This window comes from Brienomyrus brachyistius, chromosome 19 (genome assembly GCF_023856365.1).
Source record: "Brienomyrus brachyistius isolate T26 chromosome 19, BBRACH_0.4, whole genome shotgun sequence".
Classification (NCBI taxonomy): Eukaryota; Metazoa; Chordata; class Actinopteri; order Osteoglossiformes; family Mormyridae; genus Brienomyrus; species Brienomyrus brachyistius.
Window position 1 is genome coordinate 4,416,850 of NC_064551.1, and position 25,048 is coordinate 4,441,897.

At 42.9% G+C, this 25,048-nt stretch overlaps 2 protein-coding genes across 13 annotated transcripts in view; both read right to left on the minus strand.

Annotated features, from left to right (window-relative positions):
- Window positions 1-278: 278 nt before the first annotated feature.
- themis (thymocyte selection associated) lies at window positions 279-7,562 on the minus strand. The gene is made up of 7 exons (XM_048986055.1): window positions 6,893-7,562; window positions 5,820-5,969; window positions 5,191-5,652; window positions 3,803-4,845; window positions 1,923-2,052; window positions 1,592-1,751; window positions 279-1,489 (listed from the first exon to the last, which is right to left on the minus strand). Exons 1-7 carry the CDS (start codon window positions 6,981-6,983, stop codon window positions 1,450-1,452), a joined length of 2,076 nt encoding a protein of 691 aa, XP_048842012.1. The 5' UTR covers window positions 6,984-7,562; the 3' UTR covers window positions 279-1,449.
- Window positions 7,563-7,695: 133 nt separating this feature from the next.
- Window positions 7,696-25,048, minus strand: part of ptprk (protein tyrosine phosphatase receptor type K) — a 62,263-nt gene continuing 44,910 nt past the window's right edge. Inside the window, exons 10-30 of one of the 12 annotated variants that reach the window (XM_048986042.1) lie at window positions 22,672-22,701; window positions 21,293-21,316; window positions 20,462-20,622; window positions 19,368-19,403; window positions 18,228-18,239; window positions 16,957-17,141; window positions 15,553-15,640; window positions 15,319-15,395; window positions 15,111-15,128; window positions 14,156-14,192; window positions 13,885-13,982; window positions 13,541-13,657; window positions 13,034-13,188; window positions 12,455-12,590; window positions 12,214-12,363; window positions 11,867-12,040; window positions 10,292-10,423; window positions 10,015-10,140; window positions 9,728-9,891; window positions 9,511-9,646; window positions 7,696-8,797 (exon numbers count right to left, since the gene is read on the minus strand). In XM_048986042.1, coding sequence (XP_048841999.1) covers window positions 8,729-8,797; window positions 9,511-9,646; window positions 9,728-9,891; window positions 10,015-10,140; window positions 10,292-10,423; window positions 11,867-12,040; window positions 12,214-12,363; window positions 12,455-12,590; window positions 13,034-13,188; window positions 13,541-13,657; window positions 13,885-13,982; window positions 14,156-14,192; window positions 15,111-15,128; window positions 15,319-15,395; window positions 15,553-15,640; window positions 16,957-17,141; window positions 18,228-18,239; window positions 19,368-19,403; window positions 20,462-20,622; window positions 21,293-21,316; window positions 22,672-22,701 — 2,125 coding nt within the window. In that variant the 3' untranslated portion in view covers window positions 7,696-8,728. The remainder of the gene's footprint in view (window positions 8,798-9,510; window positions 9,647-9,727; window positions 9,892-10,014; window positions 10,141-10,291; window positions 10,424-11,866; window positions 12,041-12,213; window positions 12,364-12,454; window positions 12,591-13,033; window positions 13,189-13,540; window positions 13,658-13,884; window positions 13,983-14,155; window positions 14,193-15,110; window positions 15,129-15,318; window positions 15,396-15,552; window positions 15,641-16,956; window positions 17,142-18,227; window positions 18,240-19,367; window positions 19,404-20,461; window positions 20,623-21,292; window positions 21,317-22,671; window positions 22,702-25,048) is intronic. The other 11 variants (XM_048986045.1, XM_048986043.1, XM_048986044.1 and 8 more) reach the window with 11 other exon arrangements.

Sequence of the window (25,048 nt, forward strand, 5' to 3'; positions counted from 1 at the left end):
TAATACACATTACATTTAAAGTGCATTACAGTTTTACATTAAAGTTCGACTATGGCATAATAGCTGAACAAAGTCTTTTAAAAGCACAGAGCAGTTATTTATTCCATAATGATGTCATTTACTTGGTCATTTACTGTATATTGTTACTGGTGCTAAACATCTACTAGCAAGTCATATTTAGTGGAATATACTCAAATATTTTTTAAGTCCATCATTCACTCACGGCAAATGCAGGGGAAACCGTGTCCGAAAGAGTAACAATTCCCTCAAACCATGAGTACCTGTCAATTCTTTAATGTTTTATCATTTAATTAAGAGTGCATTAGAATTTCATAGAGAGAACACCGCGTGAGAATTGAATCAGGATTAAGGTTAGATACTTGATACTTTGCTTTTGGAAATAAGACAATTTGACAGTGAAACATCACAAATCAATGTGTTCTGTCTGGGTTAACAATACTTAAGTATGTCAAATGGTATTTTAATTAAGTGCTTAAATAATTCGTGTAAAAACACAGGACATACAACCATCATAACCTTATATTATATTTGGGTATAACGAAGCTCCGCAAAATCAAACTAGAAATTGATTACCATGGTATATAAGGTTAAATAACCTCTCTCTCTCTCTCCATATTGTATGGATATGGCTTGCTCCGTCATCGCTATGGATGATCACCCTGAAGAGCATAAATGCATTCAGCCCTGGACTGGCCATCTGGCATCTTCCCGGTGAGTCCATGGGTCTGTGAGTCCATGGGTCCATGTTCTGTGAGTCCGTGTGTCAGAGTCCATGGGTCTGTGTGTCCATGAGTCCACGTTCTGTGAGTCCATAGGTCTGTGAGCCCATAGATCTGTGAGCCCGTGGGTCTGTGAGTCCATGGGTCTGTGTCCCCAGATGTGAGGCGCCCCAAAGACTGGTGGCCAATAATTAATCCCGGTCAAACCCCAAGTCCTTGTTGCAGTTAGTAAGTTTTCACACAACCCATATTCATAGGGTGATATATTTATAGGAAAAGGCCTGGTCCTTTCAAATTCACACATTCAAAGCCACATTTACAACTTAGCGGCAAGAATAAAAAATATCTCAGGACAGATTCTCACGAAACGAAAGTAAAAAGAGCAATACCGACATGTGCTTGAATTCTGGTTGGAAAGAATATTTCCCTGACATCCATTAATTTCTTCCAACATCCACATTTGCTACTTGCATATGCCACAGCGTGTTTCAGAAAGGCATTGTCACTGACGAATACGTAGCCCCGATCACAGCGGCTCCCGCTTTGTGTGTCCATAGCATGAGAAATAATGCAATGAGAAAATGCTGACATCCTGCTGGTCTTCTCATTCAGAAAGGATTCCGTCTCCCCTCACTTTTTAAATTATTCTGTATATTTTCGCCCATCTATCCAGCTGGTTATTTAGCGATGCTTAAAATTACTGTACCTGTCAAAGGGTAGAGAGACAGGGATCTTCCCATGGCTGAAAACTGCAGAGAATGAATATCCCAGTCAGTTTAACTACTTCATACCCAGCCCAAACTAAACACCCCCTTCCCCACCCCATTTGGATCTACACTAACTGTTCATACCTGTTACTGGCTTTTGTTTGAACAGTGTTGTTAATATTTTGATTTTGGAATTTGGTTCTGATGCTTTCAATTGTGTTTTCATCTATGTACTCATAATCGTGAATATCGTCATTTTCGTCGTCAACCCTAGTCTTCTCACAATCGCGGTTTTCATGCATGGCTGCAGAACACACACAAAAAAAGAATATTTAAGATTTTGTCTCACATTACATTTATACAATTAGTAATAAAATTTCACTTTTTGTAAGAAAGGAAACAAAAGCATATTAAATCAAGACTACGGTGTTGTGTCACTGTCAAACGATCAGAACCTAATGGCAAAGTAACTAACCTTCATGGTGATCCACATGTGGAACAGCGCCTTGAACTGCTGTTAACTTCTCACTTTTTGGCGAAAGACGTTGTTCATGAACTTGATCAGATATCTCAGGAATGACAGGTTTTAGTGCACGGTTTGGACACTGAATGAGGGGGACATTTTGAATTGATATTTGAACCCATGATTTTGAGTCAGATTTCACAAGGTTAGGATATTAATTAATCAGTATTGAGATTTTTCTTTTCATAAGTGCAGAACCATTCAAATCTGTACATGAAAAAAGGTTTGCCCTTGCAAATCCTGTTTTTCTGTTCTAGCTTAGTGAAAGCTAATGTGAAAGTCATATTAAAAGCATTATTGAAAAACAGCAGTGATTTTTTTGTAAAGGTCATATTAGCATCATAAATATGGTGATGTATTAGAATTTACTTATTGAAAAGCTATTTTTAGCCAGATAATAGTTCTTATAAAACAGCAGCTTATAAAGTCTAGGAGTTTCCAAACTTTGTCAAAAATCAAATACCCAATGTTACGTAATAAGCAAACTGTATTGGAATAATTGATATTCATTGATGCTCGCCCATATTCTACACAATACTAAATTATGGTGACTGATAGTTAAGAAAGACCAAAGCTGTGATTAATTTAGTCAATTTATAAGATGTTAATGGAAATTCCCCCACCAACGGAAATAACTGGCTTCTGCCACCAACATCAAAATCACAATAAAGGTTTATGACATTTAATTGTTAAATTCAGGTGAACTTGTTTGTGAACTGAAGTGAACTGCAACTTACTGTACATAAACTCATAAGAGCTTTGCGTGTGTGATTATTTTAAATTTACACCTTTATGCAGGCAGCAAGTACTATAATGTTAATGAATAACAATATGGCATAATTTCTGAATGTGGGACTTTTTAATGATAAGTGGACAAAAATACCGAAGGGTAAATGAGTATGAACCTTCTCAAGTTTACATAAATACGACGACGCCAAGTAAATCAAATCATGTATTATTTAAATTGCCTTTCTGCTGTAATTCAGTGTATTTTAACATGGCTCATCTTCCCAACCCGTGTGTGTATTAAAAGTCTTTAAGACGAATACTGTAGTATATCTAACAGTTTCACATAACAGTTTAATTAGGACTCACTCCAGAACACTATAACTGATCTGACTTCGAAGGTCACCCAGCCGCCCTAACTGAGCCCAAACACACACCTTACTCCTTTACTTATACAAGGTTAACTAAGGTGCATGGTCAACCAGCTCCCCTGAACTCAGACATGACCATAGAGTTATATAACTATAATTGCAAAGATGCTTGGGCTTCAGGCCACTGCAGGACCTTGGCCAGGAAACGTGGTATGAAAAAGGATAGATGGATGGATGGATACTGTAACACCAATGTCTTTTTGTTTTTCAAATCAAAAATTTAACACTGGACAAAGATATCCACTGTCATACCCAATTTAATCTAAATCTGAAGTGACAAACTGAATTCTGACTTGTTTGCATTTCATACACTGGCTGTTATTTCCATCCCAACAAAGAAGCCCAATGATTTGATTTACTGGGCCTGAGGAGAGCAGCAGGACTCGGTGGCCTGATCTAAATTCATCCATCAATCCATTTCCAATGGCTGCTCACCCAGCAAAACATCTGAATGCCTATTAGACTGATACCACTTGTCTCAACTTAGGTAAGTAGAGGGGACATGGACAGGGGGGTTGTAATGCACGGGTTTAGTGAAGTGCAGGAGCCCCCCCATTCGACAATTACCCTAAGAAAATGGGGGGGGGGGGGGGGTCTGACGACTCAAATAACCCAGTGGCCCATGGTCATGTTAACGTGCTGCTGGGAGTGAAAGGCAGCACAAGATGAACGTACCTTTGGCGAGCCTGTGGGATTAGATCGCTGTTCCTTTGGCAGCGGCAGCTTGACCGATTCCGGCGGGGGCTGCTTCGGCTTCTTGGGCGGCCGGGGTGGGGGGCGCAGCGTGGCTGAGGCATACCTGCGGAGGGTATAGTAGCAGTCCTCGCTGATCTCCTCCACAGCCGCGCATGTGTAAGGCTGCGGCCTGGCAGCCTGCTTTCTGGGGAGGACCTGCACGGTCATGAAGGTTCGGTTGACAGGCACCTCCCAGCACTTTGACAAATCCGGGCTGGAGACAAGTAGATATGGGTCTGTGATCTCCTCCTCCAGACACAGCCCCGGAACAGCTGCCAGGGTGTCCTCTGGCACAGAAAGGTCTCGCACAGACACTTTGACATTGAACGGAAGGTGGAATCTCTGGCAGACTTCGGAGATACTATATTGCTTTTTGTCATGGATAACTTCCACAAAGGCGCCGTCCAGATATAGTGGAATCAGCACAGACTGATAGTTTTTGCCCTCTATCTTCTCGCAGGCCAAGGCCTCCACCGTCTTGCGCTTTCCTCCATAGATAACCTCGCTAGTTTCCTTTCCCTGTACCAGATACTGGTCCCCCACAAACACAGTGGAAAGCCCCTCATACTGAGACTCAAAGGCTCGTGTTGCCACCACGTGCAGCTGTTCCTTGTCTCTCTTGGCCACCTCCAAATCATACGCCGTAGGAAACTCTCGTGGCCTTCGCTTCAATCTCCCCTTGTAGGAAAGTGGGATGAGGAAGCGTCTCTGGGAGTCGCTACGGATTTCAGACGCTAGGATTCGTTTAGCTGAACATGCAGAGTGGATAACAATTTGCTTGCAGTGACCAAGGAACTGGAACTCCTCCTGAATGTGCAGTGGCGGCTCTATAACCTCAGCCAAGACAGGAAACTCCTCACTGGGCTTCTTGAAGATATCACTCAGCGAAAGCAGCTGAGGGAAGCAGTCACTGTCAAACTGGTCTGTTATGTCTATGACCTCCACGTCCAAAGTGGATGGAATGCGAACGACATCCTTTCGATCTGCAAGGACACAAGTAAAAAAAAATCCAGTGAAATTTATTTCAATGTGTTACATGCAAGCGTATCCTTTCATCATCGATTACCCAGCGGTGGATATCAGCAGGCAATCACATATGATTTCACAATAGCTTAAATAAATCATTTTAAAAACATGACACGAAAAAACATTTTGACACATATCAAAATTGGTCGTTTTTGGTAGTCATCTGTCGATCACATTTATATGCATATTTTTGTGAACTTTACGTTATCATGTGTACCAGAAAACTCAAAGAAACTTTTCTTAAAATGTTTGCAAAAATTTAAGGCGTTTAAGGATTAAGGAATGCCCAAGCATGAACTCACACTTCATCACTGCCTGCAGCTCGTAAACGGGTGAAAGGATTAGTTCTCCACTGTAGTTCTCAGGCAGGTCATAAAAGCACAAATCCTTCTTGAGCAAGGCCTGGGCGAGCTTCACCCTCCTCTTCCTGCCCTTTGCCATCTTCCACTCGGCGAGCTCCTTAAGCGTGTAGAACTGGTCGTCCTCACACTCGTAGAATTCCCCCTGCTGAGAGAGCTTCAGCATGAAGTGCTGCTTCGCATCTCTCCCCGTGACCTTGCACTCCACGTAGCCCTCACTGCCGTCCGTCTCAAGAGACACCAAGGTGAAGCACTCGCCCCCTCGCAGCGGCGCATCGGCCTGCGGAAGGTCGTGGGAGCAGCGGAACACAGGATGGCCTAACGGCTCGGGACCAATGCGCACGGATCCGGCGATCTCTCTGATGCTGAGGTACGGCGCTTCGTCTGCCACTATCCTGAAGAGACCTGGGAAAACACAGGCAGTGTGACTTTTAACGCAGGCTGACCGAGACAACATGCATGTACATACATACATACATACATACAACAAATGTCAAATCATGCTTATCTGTGAACCACCGCCTAAACCACTAATAGAACAACGTCCCTCCCCCTTGATTCCTGGGACTTACCAGGGAAGTACAAAGGTAGGTTGACGATTTGGGCCTCACAATCCGCTGGTTCGATTTCTGCTGTTAGCGTGCAGGTGCTTATCCCAATGATCTTCATAATCTCCCCGGTGGGAAGGCAGCATTCTCTGCCGAACATCTCGTACACAGACCCTGCCAAGGTATATCGATAATTTCAACGAGTCAAGCGATTCTCAATGAGCAAAGGATACAATTCTCCCCCCAGTAAAATAACCTACATAATCTTCTCAGCGCCCACCTCTCTACCCCCCAGTTTTAAGCAGATATTCAAGCAAATCTGGACAAATACATAACTTATCAGTTAAGATGCAGTTTACACTTATGACAATAGAAAGCAATGCTTCAAAACCAAACCCTATTTCAGTTCAAGCACCTTTCTCAAGAACATTTGCTAATAGATCTATTTTAAATGTTAAACATCCCTTAAGATAACACAGCATCCACACATGAGACTTTGACTTAATAGTTCTTTATTGTACTTTTTTTAATTGGAACAGCGGGGGTGGGACGAAATATAAAATGTACATAGCAAAATTAACACAAAAAAGAACACCTAGATCTATTGAGAGAAGCTGATCCCTCAAACTGTGACATTAAGAAAATTAATCTGTAATACACTCGACTCTCACACAAACTACACTTCAATGAGACCACACGTTTTTTTTTTTTTTTTTTTAACTCCTCAGTACAGAGGAGGCAGAGAATCACTGTGGAAAATAAAATAATTCTGCTGCTTGGCGTGTTTGACTTCATCTGCAGAAAGATGTCATTTTTACCCAATAAGGTTTGTAAAACAGAATCTCACATATACATTCATTGAGTGGTTTAGAACAGAATGCACACAATGTTAGGCACAGTTTAAGCAACTAAGAAAACTGATTTTTTTTTTCTTTGATATTGGAAAATAATTTTATATTAAATTTACTCCTAGCAGAAATTAGAAAAAGTAATTTGCACATGAACCAGAGGCCTACAAATCTATTTATATAATAACCTTATATAAAACAAATTCCTAGACAAAGTTTCAACGTTTTAAAGGTTTTCCTTTAGCTTACCTTCCACATAAACCCCAGACTGAATGTGCAGCACCCGAGGCAAAGACCCCACATCAACAGTGCGCGTGAATTCATCCAGCATCATCGCCATCGTTCGCCGTCGTTCTTTTGGGGAGCAGGATGGCCAAGTGCTCAGTAAGAATATGAAAAACTCTCTCAGAGGAATGACTTCCCCGCGAAGACTGTCCTACACATCCTGGAGTGTTTGTCGGCCGCTGAGGACTCCAAGGGAGAGGCTGAGGCAGTGATCTCGTCGCACAAAACGGACATGCAGAACATAACCGTGACCCAGCCTCCAATCGGCTCTCGCTCTCTCGCTCTCTCTGCCTCCGGAAACCCGAGACAACTTTGCAACCCGGCTCCTCCGAAGTAGGTTAACCTTACAGCAGTTTGATTTTTTTTCTTCCCTTTTTAAATTCATGATTTCCTCCTACGCAGTCGAGAGAATATTTTAGGTATTACAATCAGACAGATTAGTGTGTCAGATTAATTCTAATTTATGTTAAAAAAAATAAATAAAATAGTTAGGATTTTTAGCTTTTAGTACAAGTCGAAATATACAGGATGGAAATCCAGACTAGGTCCCAAAATTTTAATACATTGTAATTCCATAATCAGTTATCTATTGAGACAGGATACAGATATTTAAATTGTAATATATTGATGGTATCCCGCAACGGCAACAATGGATGAGCCCGTTTCTATATACCAATATTACGACTTATTACAATGACACACGGACAAGCTAGTCCTAAACACTGATTCAAAAACATATGATGTGAAAAAGGAGAACTTGACAAGGCTAGCCTTCCATTTTTTTAATTCAAATTTTTTTTACAGCCAAAAAGCCAACAGATATAGACAAAAAACATGGTCGAACTCACAAATAATTCCAACTGGATTTCCCTTTTCTTAATACCTGTGTACATTTCAGCGATTCTGGGTTGGCTACACATTTGATTCCAGTTTGTCTTTAATTATAATGATGTATACTTTAATACTGTTCTACATCTTTAATTCACTTTTTAAAAATTGGTTTTCCAAAATACAGATACCTCAAATCTTAGCATACTAATTATATAAAAAAAGTAACTCATTTTGCCAGCTCTCGACCTTCTGAAATCCTACCTGCAATGGTAAATTTCAAACATTTACACAAACCACCACAAGTGGTTAGAACGATCTACTACTGAAATTTTACTAAAACTTAAAAAAAAAAAAAAAAAACCTAGCTAAAATGTTTACACTTAAAATTCAGAGCCAACGGGAAAGCAAAACGATTGTTGCTATAGCCTTCAAAAAAGGAATGCAAGTAAACAATAAATATGAACAATGTGCTTTATCAATATAGACATATTTACACAAGTCTTTGGCTTATGAATTATATTTGCTACAAAAAGGAGAGTGAATAGTCAGCCATCAGTGCACAATACAAACATTACAAAGCAATGTTACACGGCAGCACTTCATATATGAATATAGAGTGCATTCAATTCCTTTCACATTTGTGATTGACGTTTACACACGCACGTAATCATTTTTTTTTGTTCTTTAACGCTAATGCTAATATAGAAAACATTTGAGCATGCAACACCTCTGCGTTAGTGTTACTCTTTACAATGGCTGCACATTAAAAAATATATGTATGTAAAAAGACGGTAAAGCAATGTGTGTCTTGGGAACACCCACTTGATCTTGTGGCACTGAGCACAGCAGAGTACAACGGAGACGTTTACAGACCACTTACATGATACCCCCAAGTACATTAAGAACAACAGTGTATAGAAGTTGCCTAGTTCCAAGCTATAGCGGGATGATTCAGGGCTCCAGAAGGTTCTAGAATGCGCCTTCTTGATTAGTCTCAATGTACTCCAAAGCGAGGTCGTAGCAGAAGCGGTACTGCTCCTAATATTAAAAAAAAGAAAACAAATATTTTTAAGTTCTGATTTTTAGAAATGGAAATAGGGGAGAAGAAAGATGAATTTGAGTTCTATAACAAACTGAAGCAAAAAGCATGTACTGTGCGAAACAGTGCTGAATTGAGAGACATTCTGTAGTATTACAAAGGATGTGGTAAGAGGTTTCTTGCGATTGCGAAGGTTTCCTCTAAAATTTCACTGCAGCTTTGTTCTCGGGTTTTTTTGTGCTTTCTTACCCCTTCAGAACTACTCTTGGCCATATTATAAGAGAACAAAACCTCTTAAATATATCAAGAAAAATATTGCTGCCCCATATATTTTATCCTACTGTAATTAGTGCTATAATCGAATGTACCGGCGTGCCTTATTTGTTTGGCCTGTATTAATAACAGATTAACAGACAGTATCAAACCCTCAACTGTAACTATTAATACTGGAGCGGCTGCCATGCAGATCAGTCAGGCTGTTATGCATGTGGATTCTGAAGCGATATAGCAGCTTCAGTAATTAAGACGTTTAGCTGTCAGTTACAGACCGCTCTGCTTTTCTGTAGCACTGTCAATATCACCAGCCCCTCCTTACGATTCAGGGGACGCTAATGGGCCTAGGCGGCAGAATGGAGCCCGACGGGATGCACGGTATGACCCGAGGCCTGCTGGGCGGAGCTTCACGGGACGCTCGTCATGTAACCTCACTTACGGGACTCTCCACCATGTTGGGCTTGCTGTTGCGGAGGCTTTTCACCGCGTGGAACACGTCCACCACATTCTGCCGTTTGATCATCTCGCAGACGATGCTGATGGCACAGAACATGCCGCTGCGGCCTCCTCCGTTCCTGCAGAGACGTGAAGAAGAGGTGTGTGTGTGTGTGTGTGTGTGTGTGTGTGGCGTCTGCCCGTGTGGGCCAGAGACTCACAGGCAGTGGATGATGGTGCGCCCCTCCCCCTCTTCACACTCCTCCTGCCATTTGTCCACCTGCAGGATGAGCTTCAGGAAGGAACGCTTGGACGCCGGCACTTCTCGGTGCGCCGCCCAGCCTAGGTACTGGAACTGCCGCACCATAAGGTAGCCCTCCTGTGGCTGCGAAGGGGGACAGCGCACATGGCACTGGGTTTAGGTTCTGCATATCTCTCCCCTCCAAGTTTGTCCCCACTCATTCACCCATCATTAGTGAAGCAAGCTCAAACATACCACGATACCTACCCTGGTGAGATTACATATCCTGAAGAGCCGACTGATGATGTCACAATCCATGGAGCAAGACATACATTCAACTTGGACTGGACCATACCGGAGCATTCCCTCCTCTGGCCAGTACTGAGGACAGCCCTGAGAGAGCAGCAGGAGTGAATTACATAATTACGAACATATTGTAGCACCCCACACCACACCTAATTCGTCGGACAATTCACCCCCGGAATGAAACGGAACGTGCACGCTATAACGCGAACAGATGCTAATTGGCTAATTAGCCACTGACCTGTGCGAGGTCTATCTCGTTAAGCATGACGAGGGAGGTGCAGCCGTAGTCGTACACTAGTCTCCAGAAGTCCTTCACCGTGTTGGGGAGTGGGTGCTGAGTGACGATGAAAGCTGCGGGCTGCCGGTAGCTCTGCGGGGGACAACGAGTCACGTTCAGCGCCCGCGTTAAAAAGCTAGCTAGCCTTTAGCTGATATGCTCTCCAAACGTGACAAAAAAAAGAAGCAGCGATGGAACGTCTCTCGTGATGAGCTGTATGTGAACATATGACCATGCAGGAAACTGCATTTGAAAACCTTTCCAGAAATCTGGATGATGCATCGATGGTTTCCAAATCTAAAATCAGACCAGGGCATCCACAGTGTTGCATGCTACAGCAATCTGCCTTGATACATAATGAGTTCTGCTGATGTATCATTTAAGCCATGAAACAAATCCAGTTTAATAAAAGCATTATTGACCGATATAAAATTTTTAAAAAAATTACCTGGTATTCGTCTGACGGCTTGATTAAAAAAAGTCCAAAAGTTTGTAAAGTGTATGAAGAAGTTATTTAACATTATCTAAAGATTATATTTGAGAGAAAAAAAAACCCAACTTGCAATAAACTCATCCATCCTCTGTGTACATCTGCCTCTGCAATGAGACTGACTCTTCTGGAGAAACACAGGACCACATACTACATTTCACGGGAAGGCTAATTGTGTACCATGGTTACGGTTTACAGTATTTAGATTTGGGGGGGGGGAGGGGCGGGGGGGGGGCATGCTTTGTAGCCTCATAAGCCAAAACAAAGAACTTCCATTTATAGTGAAGCTTTTGCATTTATGTCTGAGAAAATAAACCCAACCCAGTCTTAACAAAGGGTTAGGCTTTGGAAAGACCCACAATGTGGCATGTTGCCTAGACACCATGGTGGTTACTAGAGCACTGCTGTTCTCTGGCAAGAACAGAAGCAACTGTTCCAGGCAGAGGAGTGAACACTTCAGAACAGCACGAGAAAAGAACCCTACCAGAATGAAGTCAACGTGCCAAATTAAGGGACGCGGGATCTTAGATCTGTGCTCTAAGTAAACACCGATATTACGGGAACAATTTAAAAATGATTTTGTACTAGTCTGACAGAAAGCCTTTAAATTTTAATCCCAACACCTTCTGTTATTCACCAGACAAACGGCCTGAGTATGGTACAATAACAAGACTTACCTCAGCCTTCAATTTAGCGTTAAAACAGTAACTGACATGCAGTATTGCTAATGGTGCGATTTCAATTTAGGTTCACATAAAAAGCCAAGTTGAAGAGGTATTTAAACATCTGTTGACACTGACTAAAATACAAAGTCTATCGCCTACAATAAATCAAAAAAATCCCAGCACGTATCAAACAATTTTATGATCGCCAAAATGTAAAACCTGGAGGAAAAAAACCCATCACTTACTACAACAAATATTAGGTGTTTGTTCTCCAAAGGAGCAAGAAGAAAATGTACACCTGGATTTGTCTCTAGCTTCTGGCTCTATAGGAGTAACACAAAAGGCCCCGGAGTCTCTCTCATGCTGCACTTGCACACTTACATCCATGAGCGCTGCGTTGATGTAGTTGCTGCTCTCCCCATCGATGGTGATGAGGAAGGGCAGGCAGCGATCGGGCGGCAGCGTGTCCATGAAGCGGTTCTTCTCATGGTTCCTGGGCAGCAGGGCGATGCTGCAATCCTCGGGCTGGGGCTGGGGCGTCACCGAGTTCAAAGTCTGTAGCAGACGAGCCAGGCATGGCATGAGACAGGTGAAGCCATGGCAGCAAGCGAAGGACATTGCAAGCAAGCATGTCAGATACAAGCGGTTTACATTTTTCATCCCTGATATACAGATATTTAAAACAACCCACATGATGAGCTGCAAACACTTGGCTTTAGTTTGTTCACCTGGAATTCATCCTTGAGATGTGAGGAGTTGCTCTGTGAATCTATTCTGATCATCTCGTAATAGGCGGCTTTGAATTCACAGGCTGGAATAGCAGTCTCCCCACAAAGGCAGGCCTCCAGGATAGCATCATGGATGAAGATGTACTGCTCCTGTACCAAGGAACAATAACTCAAATGTCTATTTGGGCAGGCAAGGATGCCCTGACGGGCATGTCAGGTTGCCCTTCCCGCCATAACTTACCTCAGTCTGAACCATGTTGATGCGCCGTGAGCGCAGAGCTTTGACACAGTTGTAAATGTCCACCACTCCCTCTCTCTCGGCCATGTCCAGCATGATGTCTATCACAATGTAACAGCCAGTACGTCCTGCGCCAGCGCTGGAAAGAGAGGAGCAGAACTGCTGAGCACTCGCTCCAGACCACTGCGCACTGCATGGAGGGGGTCCCATGCTCAGACATGACACAAACAGATCCCGAGCAGAATAGGAGTCTGCCAGCAACACAGGCAGCCATCAAACCACATCCTGTTAAGGACTTGGCTCGTGAACTGTCTCCAGTTTAGAACTGATCAAAACTGATTTCAAATCCTCAACCAGTAACCCATAATCAGTAATGTGCCCAATTCAATTTTGTTAACGTCATGAACAATTGAGTCGTTACCTGTTGATAACCTGCTAGGAAGTCACACCATCTTCACACAATTTTCATATTGCCACCACAGAAAACATTTCGGTTAAAAGCACCAGCAGGCAGGGTTTTTACTGGTTTCCACTACGGCCCTTTATCCGATGTGGAGAAGAGGGAGATCTTTTGCAGGTTACCTGCAATGGACCACAATGGGACCCGCGCTGGGTGGGTTGGACATTTTGACCCTCCGGATGAAGGAGAGCAGGCCTGTGGCATGGTACGGCACCCCGTGATCAGGCCAACCGGTGAAGTGGAACTGTTTGACCTCCCGAAGCTCGCTGAAGCCCCTCTAAAGACAAGAGCAACATCAGAGCCAGTCAGGGACACAGAGAAGGGGATTCCTCCAGCATACGGAATAGCGTGCCTAAAACACACAGTGCCAGAGGTGGACATTTCAGGCCTAGAAAGTAAAAAAATCCAGACCAGGATTTCATTTCAACCACCCAGTTGAGTACTCCGCGACTGCGACCGTTTATACTCAACTGGCTGAAAGAAAATCCTGGTCTGGATTTTTTTTACTTTCTAGACCTGAAATGTCCACTTCTGCAACAGTACAATTAAGAGACCATTTTTAGACTGAGGGACTGACAAACCAACGATAAATCTGAGGCAGAATGAAAATGAGGTTTTGTTTTCCTTACCCTCTCCAATGTGAAAGTTCTGACGACGTATTCGGCAAGTGGCTCCACCTCCACAAACGTCACTTTGAAGTCTCCATAAACCTCAGCGTCATCAGGCCAGTATTTATAGCACTTCACCTACACCGTGCGAAAGACAGAGAGCCAAGAATCAGTCATAAACCTGTTTCATACAAAACACCACTTCATTTCATGACATGAGAAGTTCAGGTAAACATTCTCTCTGGGATCACTAAAACCCATATGCAAGAATTGGATGTTTGAGATTATACCCTATGAAAAGCAAGCAATCCTAAGGGGTAAGATGTGTCTCTATGCGCAATACAAAGGGTAAACGGCACACATACCCGTCCGACTTCAACCAGGTTGGTCACCATGACAATGCAAGCCGACTGTTCCTGCCAGATCATTCTCCAGAAGTCGTAGACTGTTTCATGAACCGGGCCTACGGACAGGAATTGAAAAACAAAAAAACAAAAAACCTTTCATTAGTTAACTACCGAGAGATTCACAAAAATATACACAGAAAAGGCTGGTGCGTATTATAAATGAAATCTGCTTCAAAAGCCCCTCAGGTCCTGAACGCGACACCCATTAGGCTGACGAGCCTGCCCTTACCTTGGGTCGCGATGTAGTGGCTTGGCCTCTGATATCCCTAAAAAAAAAAACAAGATACAAAAACTTCTGAAATACAATTTTCGCCATACAATAACAAAAAAATTGAAAAGCATTAAATAAATAAACACACAAAACGACTGGCACACGCCAAGAGCCCGACAGCCACTTCAGGCACGAGAGCAGGTAGCTGATGAGAGGCTGCAGGGAGACGAGGCTTTTCCTCATGTTTTTACTCAAGGGGGGGGGGGGGTACAGCATCACTCTGTGCTGCTTTTTTTACAGCATCGCGCCATTTAGTAATGCTAGCTGTGCGGCAATGATGAATAAAGCGCTTATTCGTTACTGGAAAAGCTAATGCGATGTCATGGGTGACGAATACATTCTCAGTCTTCGAGGAAGAATGGGCACTTCAGCACAATGGAATTTCAATCTTATATTGCCATGTTTTATTTATTTTTTTAATGGCCTGTCAAATGCCATTTAATAGTATTTAGATTCACAGGCAAATACATTCTAAAACTATGAATCATAGCAGCCTGGATTAAGTCGTCATGTATACATGGTGCTTAACATTTAAATTTTTTTTTGGAAACTGCTCTGGAATTTAACTGATCCTGTTCAGATACGTCTTTTAATTAAAAACATAAAAACTCAGAACTTTGGCATATCGGAACATCATACTTTTTCTTTTTTTTACAGCACACAGACGACAAGGTAACAGGACACATTCCAGCATCCTCTCCAAATAAACAAAAAAGAAAAACGTATCACTGATGTCCATGACTAAACTGAAATTAAGCATATGAACTGTTGAATGGAAGGGAACCGAAGGATGGAGGCCGTCTCATGCATGTCCATGCAGATGTTAGTGGAAAACATACAAAAACAAACCAAAACAAGATCCAACCGAACTCCAAACCGTGAGGTGTAGTGGAATCCCTACAGTGATACTTACATCCCTGTACAGCCATATCTACAGCCCAAATCAAAGGCAGAGTGAAAGAAAGCACAACAATGTCAGTGAGTACAAGCACTTCGAACAAGGGGGGGGAAAAAAAAGAAAGCTGTTTTCATATTGTTGACGGAAGCATGCAGAAAGGGCTTAACATCCAAGAGGGGAGGCGCGTATGTCAGCGGAAAGCAGCAGAGACGCGGCCACTTACGTCGATGTAATTAGCGTTGATGTAATCGGACGACGGATCGTCCTCCATCGGTTGGAGGATCACTCGGGAATGATCATCTGCAAGCAGCCGCGAATCCACAACTTCAATATATACTCACGGATTTAGAAAAATGCTCGCGATTAATTTCCCGTCCCCGTACTTCAGCTTTAAATCGAACCGGTCTGAGCCATTTACTACAGCTGTTTGCTGCTTCAGACCGTGCAGGATACTTACACGCGATGATATTGCCGTAGCGGTTCTTTGTCCGGTTCTGCTCCTTTTTTGCCACGTCCCAGGATGCAGACTGGCCTTCAAAGAAACTCTGCAAACCACAGGGGAGATGTTTGAAAGCCAAGCCGTAAAGACGCCCATAAAACAGGCACTCTCGCAAGAAAGAAAAACAAAAAAAAGTTCAATCATTGCTTGACGCCAAATTAAGGCCAAATGTTAATTTACAATTTTGGGGGAACTTAAACAGGCCTGAGAATATAATACCAAATAGTGAATAAAATCCAAATTAACTCTATGGTGCCGACAGTCTTTTTCCAGAACCCTTAACTGGTACTGGACATCAACAAACTAAAGCTTAATGAGAAATGTCTCTATGAAATTCTGACAATAACTATTAAAAATTGTTAAAATACCACTTGATTCCATGACACTGCCCACATGGTGAATTGAGCATTTCAGTTGTTGAACAAAAATACCTTTTGGAACTTTGCAATACCAAAAATCACATTAAACGAACAGACGATTATGACCAACACGCATGCAAACGAAGATGGACATTTAAATAAAGGGGGACGTGGGACTGTCAGACAGCACGAGCATCTCGAATACCACGCTGCTCGCTTACAGGAAACAGTCATTGGGAGGGCTTGTGGTCAACCATCACACCAGACCTTGTTTCTAAACTACACCCTCTGCAGGAAGTGACATCATCAGAAAAGGAACGCATCACATCTGCAGGTGCAGAGAGGGGAACTTGCCTTTTTTCTGTTTAAAATTGCGAAGGCTGCAATGCAATAGATCGCTGCACTTGAGGCAGAGATTAACAAAGGAAAATGAAATTCTCTAGGGTGGGGATGCACACGAAGGTAAGATTCTTCAACTACTGAAGACTTCAGAAAGGCCACGTGGGTGTTGCTGTGCAGCAATGGCGGTTAAGGGCTGAAGGCGTAACCAAACCGTTTCCTAGCCTAATTTCCTGAAAAGGTCCATGCTTCTTGCAACCAGAATTTAAAAGAAGTTTAAAAAAAAATTTAAGAATGAAGTAAACGTGCTACAGCAGGTGTTTCTCAATACGTGTACTTGACAATACTTGTAATTTGTGTTCCCGCGTACCTGTATTACATCATCTTCCATCGCCAAAGACAAGTTCCAATACTGAAGAACAGAAGCATGGAAGATGGTAAAAATACCCAGATGTCATTCTTGCCCCAACCGAAATATCAGGGATACATTATTGCATCCCCGCCAATCAAGACCAATCCCATGATTCATTCCGACCCAAGCTTGCTCTTGGGAGGTAAGTTAGCAAGAAATGGTGCATGATCTTTGCGTTCTTGGAATTGAGATTCACCCACTGCACGGTGTGGGGGTGGGCTCTCCTGGGTTCACACTAAGCCAGCGACACACCTCGTACTCCTCCTTGAAGCCGTAGCTGTCCGATGTTTTCATCAGGTTGATGTGTTGCAGCAGGTCGGCCACGCGGATGGCTGGGTGCAGTTGGCCCGTCTGGTAGGGCGACTCGGTGCCCTCGCAGTGGTACCGCGGGACATCCAGCAGACGGCTGGACTCTGCAGCCGCGCTGTGATTCTCATCTGTAAAGTGGGCGCAGTTTATCGGAAAGGGGAAAAAAAACAACAAGCCTCTGCATGGCCTACTCTGCCTACTCTATCACAGATCACTAACAGCTTCCTCTCACGCTACTGGCTGCCTCAATCACCTTCAAAGTCATCAGTGATAAAACACTTAGCAAACAGTTGTCCAAAGTTACATTACTCGCGAAAGCTCCTTTCTCGAGATCAAGTCAGCTTGTGAAACAGGTCAGACATTTTTTACATTTACTTATTTACTTTATCCAAAATGATGCACATTTTTTGAGAGAAAGCAAGGTCAGACAGTCCCTGGAGTAATTGGAGGTTAGGGCCCTTGCTCAAGGGCTTCATGATTAAGTCACGCTGCCAACACTGGGATTTAAAACGGCGACCTTCCTATTACGGACACCGTGCCCTAACGCACCGAGCCACACTCCGCTCCCTTAGAGAGAGAGCTGGGCTACATGATCCTTGGCACAGTGCGCTCTCTGCAGACATCGCGACCCACAATGCAACGGGAGGCTGGCCTGTCAGGCTCTGAGCTCCTTTCGTTAATGTCTTATCTCAGGAATGTCATCTCCTGTAACACAGTGCCATTTAACAGGATCCTCCTCAGGTAGACTGGAAGCGACGGTGGTGGGGGTTTGCTGAGGGTTACTGGCTGAACTTTCTCCAACGGCTTCATCTCTGGCCCTTCCCACGGCAATCACATTACCCAGAGTGCTCTGTTTCCTTTCTGCTTGGCTAAGCCCCAGGTGACGGCCACTCACACCCAATATATCAGATAACACTGGCCGAGGGGGTTGGGGGGAGTGCAGGAGAAGGAAGGCGAAGTTGCTTTTTAAGTGATTGGAGCCAACTTCAGTGATAAGAGACTGGAAATTTAGCGGCAGAGCGACAGGCATCGACTGGGAGACAGACTTTCAAAAGGCGCAACAAAAACGCAAGTCGCCTGCAAGCCTGCAGAATGTGCAATGGAATCTGCAAACGCTGACGACTGCGGGTCTACAGGTGGCCTTCAGTGCGACGCGGCGCCTACATTTTCAGTTTTAATAACACTGATTTCACAGCCACCACTCGGAGACTTACCCGTTATTGGCACTTTAAGATAAGGCAGCATGGGAAAAGAAAACAAGTTCAGTGAACACTGTAGAAGCTAGAACGTCCAGCCTGCGGTACAAGGATGGCAATGATACGGGAACAAACGGCAGAACCCCCCCCCCCCCCACCAAAAAAAAACAACAGCACAAAGTGTTACAGCACACAGTTAGATTAACCCTTTGGCATTTAGAAAGACTCGGCAATCTAACAAAAGTGGCATCTTTCAAATCACATTTATTCCAAATACAATGGAAAATCAGACATGCAGTTCTGACCAAAACTTCCTCGCCAAAGCAATTAACAGACTAATTAACAGCAGCCAGCCAGGAGCCCACGTGCAGTGCTTCCGTCCTGGCGAGCGTGTTCTGTCACGCACTCTGTGTCACAGGCGTTAGGCAAGGATTTACGTTGGAAATTATCAGCGTGACTCCATTACTCTTATCTGTGAGGTGTATGTCTGCTCAGCGCTTCGCAAGACCTTCCAGAAAGAGTGCAGAGGGTCCGACTGGGTAGATCATATGCTCGGATCCAGCAGAAGTACATTGTACACAACTGCAGGGTAACAGGAAACCAAACGACGCAGGTCTTGCAGAAATGTCTGCCTGCTTCCTAGAACTCTGCAGCAGAGCCAGGCATCATATAAGGATGCAACGCCAAATTGGTATTAATCTCTTCTTAGATGTTGACCAACATAATTAAGAAAACAATGTGGTCAGACTAGGTTTCGGTGGGGGGCCCTTTATCTTGGTGTGTGTAGACTCTCCTTGAGTTATGGCCCTCAAGGCTGGATCTGATGCTGTAAATGCTATTGTCACCCATGTCAGGTTGACACCTCCATAGCAGTATTGCAAAGACAAGGTTCACACTATACGCCAGGCAGCACATCAGCACCAAAACTTCACTCTGACAGGAGACTGTCCCATTTGGAGCCAACCCCCAACCTTCTCGCCATCCATGATTGACTGCCAAGCCAAATTAAGGAGTGGCTAAATTCCAGGTATATCATGAGTTGTGGACAGCTCCCCTTAGCTGACACTGACACAATGGAACATGACATGGGCGGGTCAGCAGAGCATGCTGGGATACACAGGGCTTTATAGGGTAGATGCTATGGGAACAGGTCCTCACCTAGAACCGCTGTTGGCACGAGTGGGTCATTGGGCACTGTGGGAAAATGAAGTTTATAAGGAAATATAAATTTGTCTCAAACTAGCCACATCGGTCAATAAGTCACAAAACATAAATGTTAATATTTACACCCCGATTAAATGTACAAATACAACCTACATTCCTCACAGAATAGGATCTCTTCAATTTTAATAAGAATTTAAATGTTCAATAATTAAAATTATACCTATTTAAATTATAGGAATGCATGTTAAAAAATATTAGTTGGTCAGATTTAAAAGCATTCCCCAAGACAGATAAGGAGCCAGGCAATTACGTCAAACCAACAAGACTTCATTTCAAGACACACGTGCCATTTGTAGACAGCCTGCCTTTGAGCACAGGCAGCATTTGACTGAAGCAACATGAGGCTGCACTGCACTCGTGCTCATATCAGTTTACTAATCACCAGAGGTGGAGATTTCAGGTCCAGAAAGTACAAATTCAGTCCAGGATTTTGTTTCAACCAACCAGTTGAGCACTCTGACTGTGACTCTTCATGCTCAACTGGTTGGTTGAAACAAAATCCTGGTCTGAATTTGTACATTCTGGACCTGAAATCTCCACCTCTGCTAATCACATGACCTCAGCAATGCAGGTAATGGGCCTGGTGTCACATATCAGTTCAAGCAAAGCTATTGCAATGACATTTATGATGACGACGTGTGAGGGAAAAAGAGAATTTTCTGTAAACCGAGCCCGAACGACGAAGTTAGAAGACCTTTGGCAGCTTCATAAATTTTTAACCAAATAAATAAATACTAGGTCAAACAAGTATTCCCTAGAAGCCATTTAAACAATAATGTTCTCTTTGTCTACAGCAGTGTTTCCCAACCCAGTCCTTGGGACCCCAGGCAGAGCATATTTTTGCTCCCTCCCAGTTCCTGGGTTCCCAGAGGAACAGGTTGGGAATCACTGAAGGCGCATCCAGGCAGAGGAAAAGCCACTCATCTACCTGGGCTGCCATTTTAAATGCTGCAAAGCAATAGGTCTTATCTGTGAGAAACCTCTCTCACCAGAATGGGGTTTTGCTTCAGCTCCAGGGTCATACTTACAGCGATTGTTGAAGGTGTGCGAATCCATGAAGGTGACAGACATGGGGTCCTCGCTGTGCAGCGTGCTCTGGTCGGCATAGCTACGGTCCATGGCGTTGACCATGTGGGTCATTTCCTGCCGCGTGTTCCCAATGGCGTCTTTGCGCTTCTTTGCGAGTTTCCTGGAAAGTTATCGGCGCCGTCAGAAGAAACACAAAAATCTTGGCAGACTGGTAAATTTAACTGGGCTAGATACAGCCAAAGGAGGAGGAAGAGTAAAAAATATTCAGAAGACGGCCTGTTGTCATGACAGCGACCATGATGCGTTTCCTTTAAACATTTCTTAAATTTAGCTCGTAACATGTTTAAGTCTTATCTGCTCAGTGTTAATGAAGGTGGCGTCTCTAGCAGTGAGACGCATAGAAGATTTGGCCCAAACTTAATCCATAGAACCACAAAGTAGTACTTCCTCTTACGACTCTCATTCACAAAGCATACATGTAACCTTTGAGAGAACTATGTACAGCCAAGCAAAACAAGAGGTCTTCATCCCGCATTCCTAACATGGAACTGATACATTACCGAGTCCCACTTTTATTCTAATTAAATGTCAGTGTTAAACATATATCTTGAATCGGTATTAATATCCTTAAAACACTTTCCCCTGCTCGTAAAATGAAATGTCCATTACATCCTGTGATAAACCCATGACTAACACCTTGAAACATGAGAGATTTAAAAGGTAATGTCCCAGAGGGGTCTAACCTCTCACCGTGCAAATTTAGGGTGCACACTACCCGAGTTAAACTTCATTTAAGATGCCAAAAGATTCATGAATATAAAATAACTAACCTGCCCTGATCCCCTGCTCGTTCTCTGCAACATTAAATAAAGGCCATTAGAACCATTTTTCATTATTGTAATCTCAACCGATTACGTATATATAACCAAGGCAAAAGTGCTGCAATTCATCTTGTGGAAAATCTGCTTGTCGGATGAAACCACTGAAATAAGACTGACAGACAGCTGAGGTGAAATGAACGGTCAAAAAAAAAAAAAAAAAAAAAAAAAACCACACGCAATCCCTTCTTTCCACTGACAGAGGAGACAGATGGATGTTCTGCAGGAGGATGGAGGCTGAGCTGTGTGTCATTCCATGCTATGATATTACAAAAGCAATTATCTGCTGGATACAGGCAATTTCCACCTATCAGGACATTTAAATGAAGAGCAAATGGGCATGCACAGGACTGTTAGTTAGAGCAGAGACTGACAATGCTCATTTAACGACCTCTAATGGTATAAACCAGTGGGTTTCTAACATTCCTGCAGCCGGAAAAATGTACTTTTAGCAAGCATTAGCTTGGCTCAAATACTTGAAATTGCATTAAAAATAACATTTAAATATTAAAACATTACATTTTATTTGTGGAGTTTGTACCATCTTTCAGTGTAATACAGGATTTCACTGAACTAAATGCCTTTATCAATTAGGAGTTCTTTATCCAAAAGGCAGTATATGAAATCCTCAAAATGTCTCAAAACGAAGGCAACACATCATACATGGTAACACTCACAGTTCACACCAGCAGAATGACATGGAAAAACCAACGGGTATGGCCCCAAGAACACACCCAAAATCTGAGATTTACCCTTAGCCTATAACAATGATAAACCTCGTATTATATGCAGAAAGCAAAACGGAACGTGGACACAGACAAACACGAACGAGACAGAAGGCAGTATTCACAACAATGAAGAGGATATTCGCCCAGTGACCAAACAAACATATAAAAGCAGAAACACCACATTACAAAACGTACTGAAACTGTTTTTTTATTCCCTGGGCCCCAAAACAACGAGGGTGGAAAAAAAACAGAGACAAATTTAGAATGAGCAGAAACCCAGGACTATTTTGATAGTAAGAATGAAAGCAAGTTTTGACTAAGGAAGCCGTTGGGCACAATGAATGGATGAGCAGACGAATGAGTCTAACATGCATGCACGTGCAGACAAGGAGAATACAAGACAAATGCAGCATTCTTTTTTCAAAACAACACCGATTTGCTAATGACTCGTCTGAGCTGGTGTGTTGGCGCTGGTCGATGGCAGATACGCAACTGTCCAGAGCGATATGCGTTTGCAATTGAAAAAAGGATACTGCATCTTTAAAACACAGGACTACAGGGGCTGCCAAGGGGGAGGTGCACTCATTTCGTGTTTTTACTTACAGGTAATACGAGTAAGAATAGTAGCTCCTCCTGGCGAGCAAATCAAAGACAGTAGAGTAAGGAAGATTGGTGAATGCAGAATGTGAATCAGTCGTGTCAACAGAGGCAGGAAGGGCGGGGGGGTCGTTTTCTTCAGAATTTGTGCCTTTGGTTAAGCATTTCATTTCACATGCATTCTTTGATTTAGATACTGGGAGTCTGAAGCCTGGATTGCGAAACAGACCGAGGAGGGTGCAAAAATTACAAACTGGCATGCGGAGTTTGAGACGGCCGCTACATCCCGCGGCATGCACTACAAACGGTTCTCCTTTGTGAACTGAAACAGCCCACAGAGATGTTAGACGTTAGCTTTGTATGTCCTCCTGTTTTTCATCTGAATTAAAAAGTGGAGCCATCTGGATAAAATGTATGCTTAAGGATTAAGCGTAAAGAGCACGTAGCAACGATCTCGGCTGGAAAGAAAAATGCAAGAAATTAAACAGAAAACCAAACCAACATTTTAAAGATGCAGTATCGTTTGTTAAAAGAACAATTCTACGCACATAAACATACCTGATAAATACTAAATGTATGTGTACAAACATCTTTGCATCAATGGTCCAACTAAATCAATAGAGTATATCACTGCATCAGGTGAGTAATCCTTTTCAAAGCAGAAAATTTCACCACACATACAGTACGTTTCAGGAAGTGATTTCACAATAGTTTTCTTAAATACATGTGATGAAACTGATAGACAACAAATGAAAGGAAATAGAGATTTAACTGGCATAACTCATACATTATATGTACTGAATCAGGCCATTTTTATTGCAAACTTTATCAACGGCATTAAAGATTACTTTGGGCAAACTACACAGCTTAAAGGGCAACAGTGACAAATTGCAAGTGGAACCAGATTAATACGGAATAAATATTTTGTTAGAAATAATGTACATTCATCCATGGCCTCAATAAGCTTTAAAAAGAACTGATTTGTATAGAAGGACCATTTCAAAATTCAATTAATAGTGGTTATTTTAATCCATTCCAATAGGATTAGGGGATTATGTCTCATTATCACCAAAAAACTTCCACTGGTCATAAGCACATCATGCTCACCTTATTTCACTTAGTGTCTCCTTAGAAACAACCCAGACTTTAAAAAGCAAGCCAATTAATTCAATTAGATTTTTTTGATAAGTAAAATAATGAACGCGCGACAATTCCTTTGAATGTAGACAGTAATTATTATCAAAGCATGTTAATTCAGAATAATAAAAAGATTTGAAGAAATCCCAAGAGACAGAATTTCAACGCACTAAACAGTTTTTGATATCCAGGTGAACTCAAAGGCACGATCATCTCTAAATCAGCCAGTGAAGGGCTGATGGCCAAATACATGCAAAGCACTCTAAAGCTATGTAGGCACATACATACTGCAGTAAAATGTCTCGATTTCCCCCACCAAAATTAAACTCTTCTACTTACTGAAGGGGGGCTAGGTTGCGTGCTAAACTTTGTCACACTGAGAAAGGGGAACAAACTGGAACACAGGTAGGAAGAGAAGGGGGGGCTCCAGCCCTCCTCGTTGTGTAAGTAAATTCCGGAAAGCAGAAGGTACATTGACAGGGTCGTGGTGACATTAAGCTTATGCTCGACCTGCGGGGACATAACAAGGGAGGGGGTCGCTGACGCTGCTAAATTGCAACATAACAAGACAAGGTAAAAGGGAACGGGTGTGGGGACTAACGCCAGCAATTTCAAAACAACAGTTGTATGTTACGCCAACTGGAAAGATACCAACAAGAACAGTAGACGCCCTAAACGGGGTATAAAAGCTAGACACAGACAACAGGGAGCTGAGCTTCCCTTGGTGTGTACTTTTGTGCATCTGAGAGTGGCTCCCGGATCGATCTGTACAACAAATAAAGAGAGCTGACTTACAACCATCCTTTGCCTCACGAATGCATCTTTTCCTCATCAACGGACTCGGTGGAGTCTAACTCCAACATTACTCACAAAAGCTGCCCTGGCCCCCACATTGCCAGCCAAGCCACGTCCCATAACTTTATTTAAAAAATTAAATAAATAAAAAAACCCTCCACTTTAATCCGACATATTTCGCTGGCTCCCTTCCTGACCTTCTCCATCTTATCTCCAGAAAGCAAACTTGGACCAATTTTTACCAGATTGAAAAAGCTAGTGGGAGGGGGGAGGGGAGAGCACACTGAATATAAAGGGAAAGGGAGGGAAAAGATAAAGAGGAGGTAAGGAAAAAAAAGAAAAACAAAAGCGATTCCGAGTAGCTGAAATGTTGGCAAGACCCAATATTCTACTGAGCATAAAGGTTACAGACAAACAGCAGGGAAATTCAGAGGGAAATAAATGGGCAGAG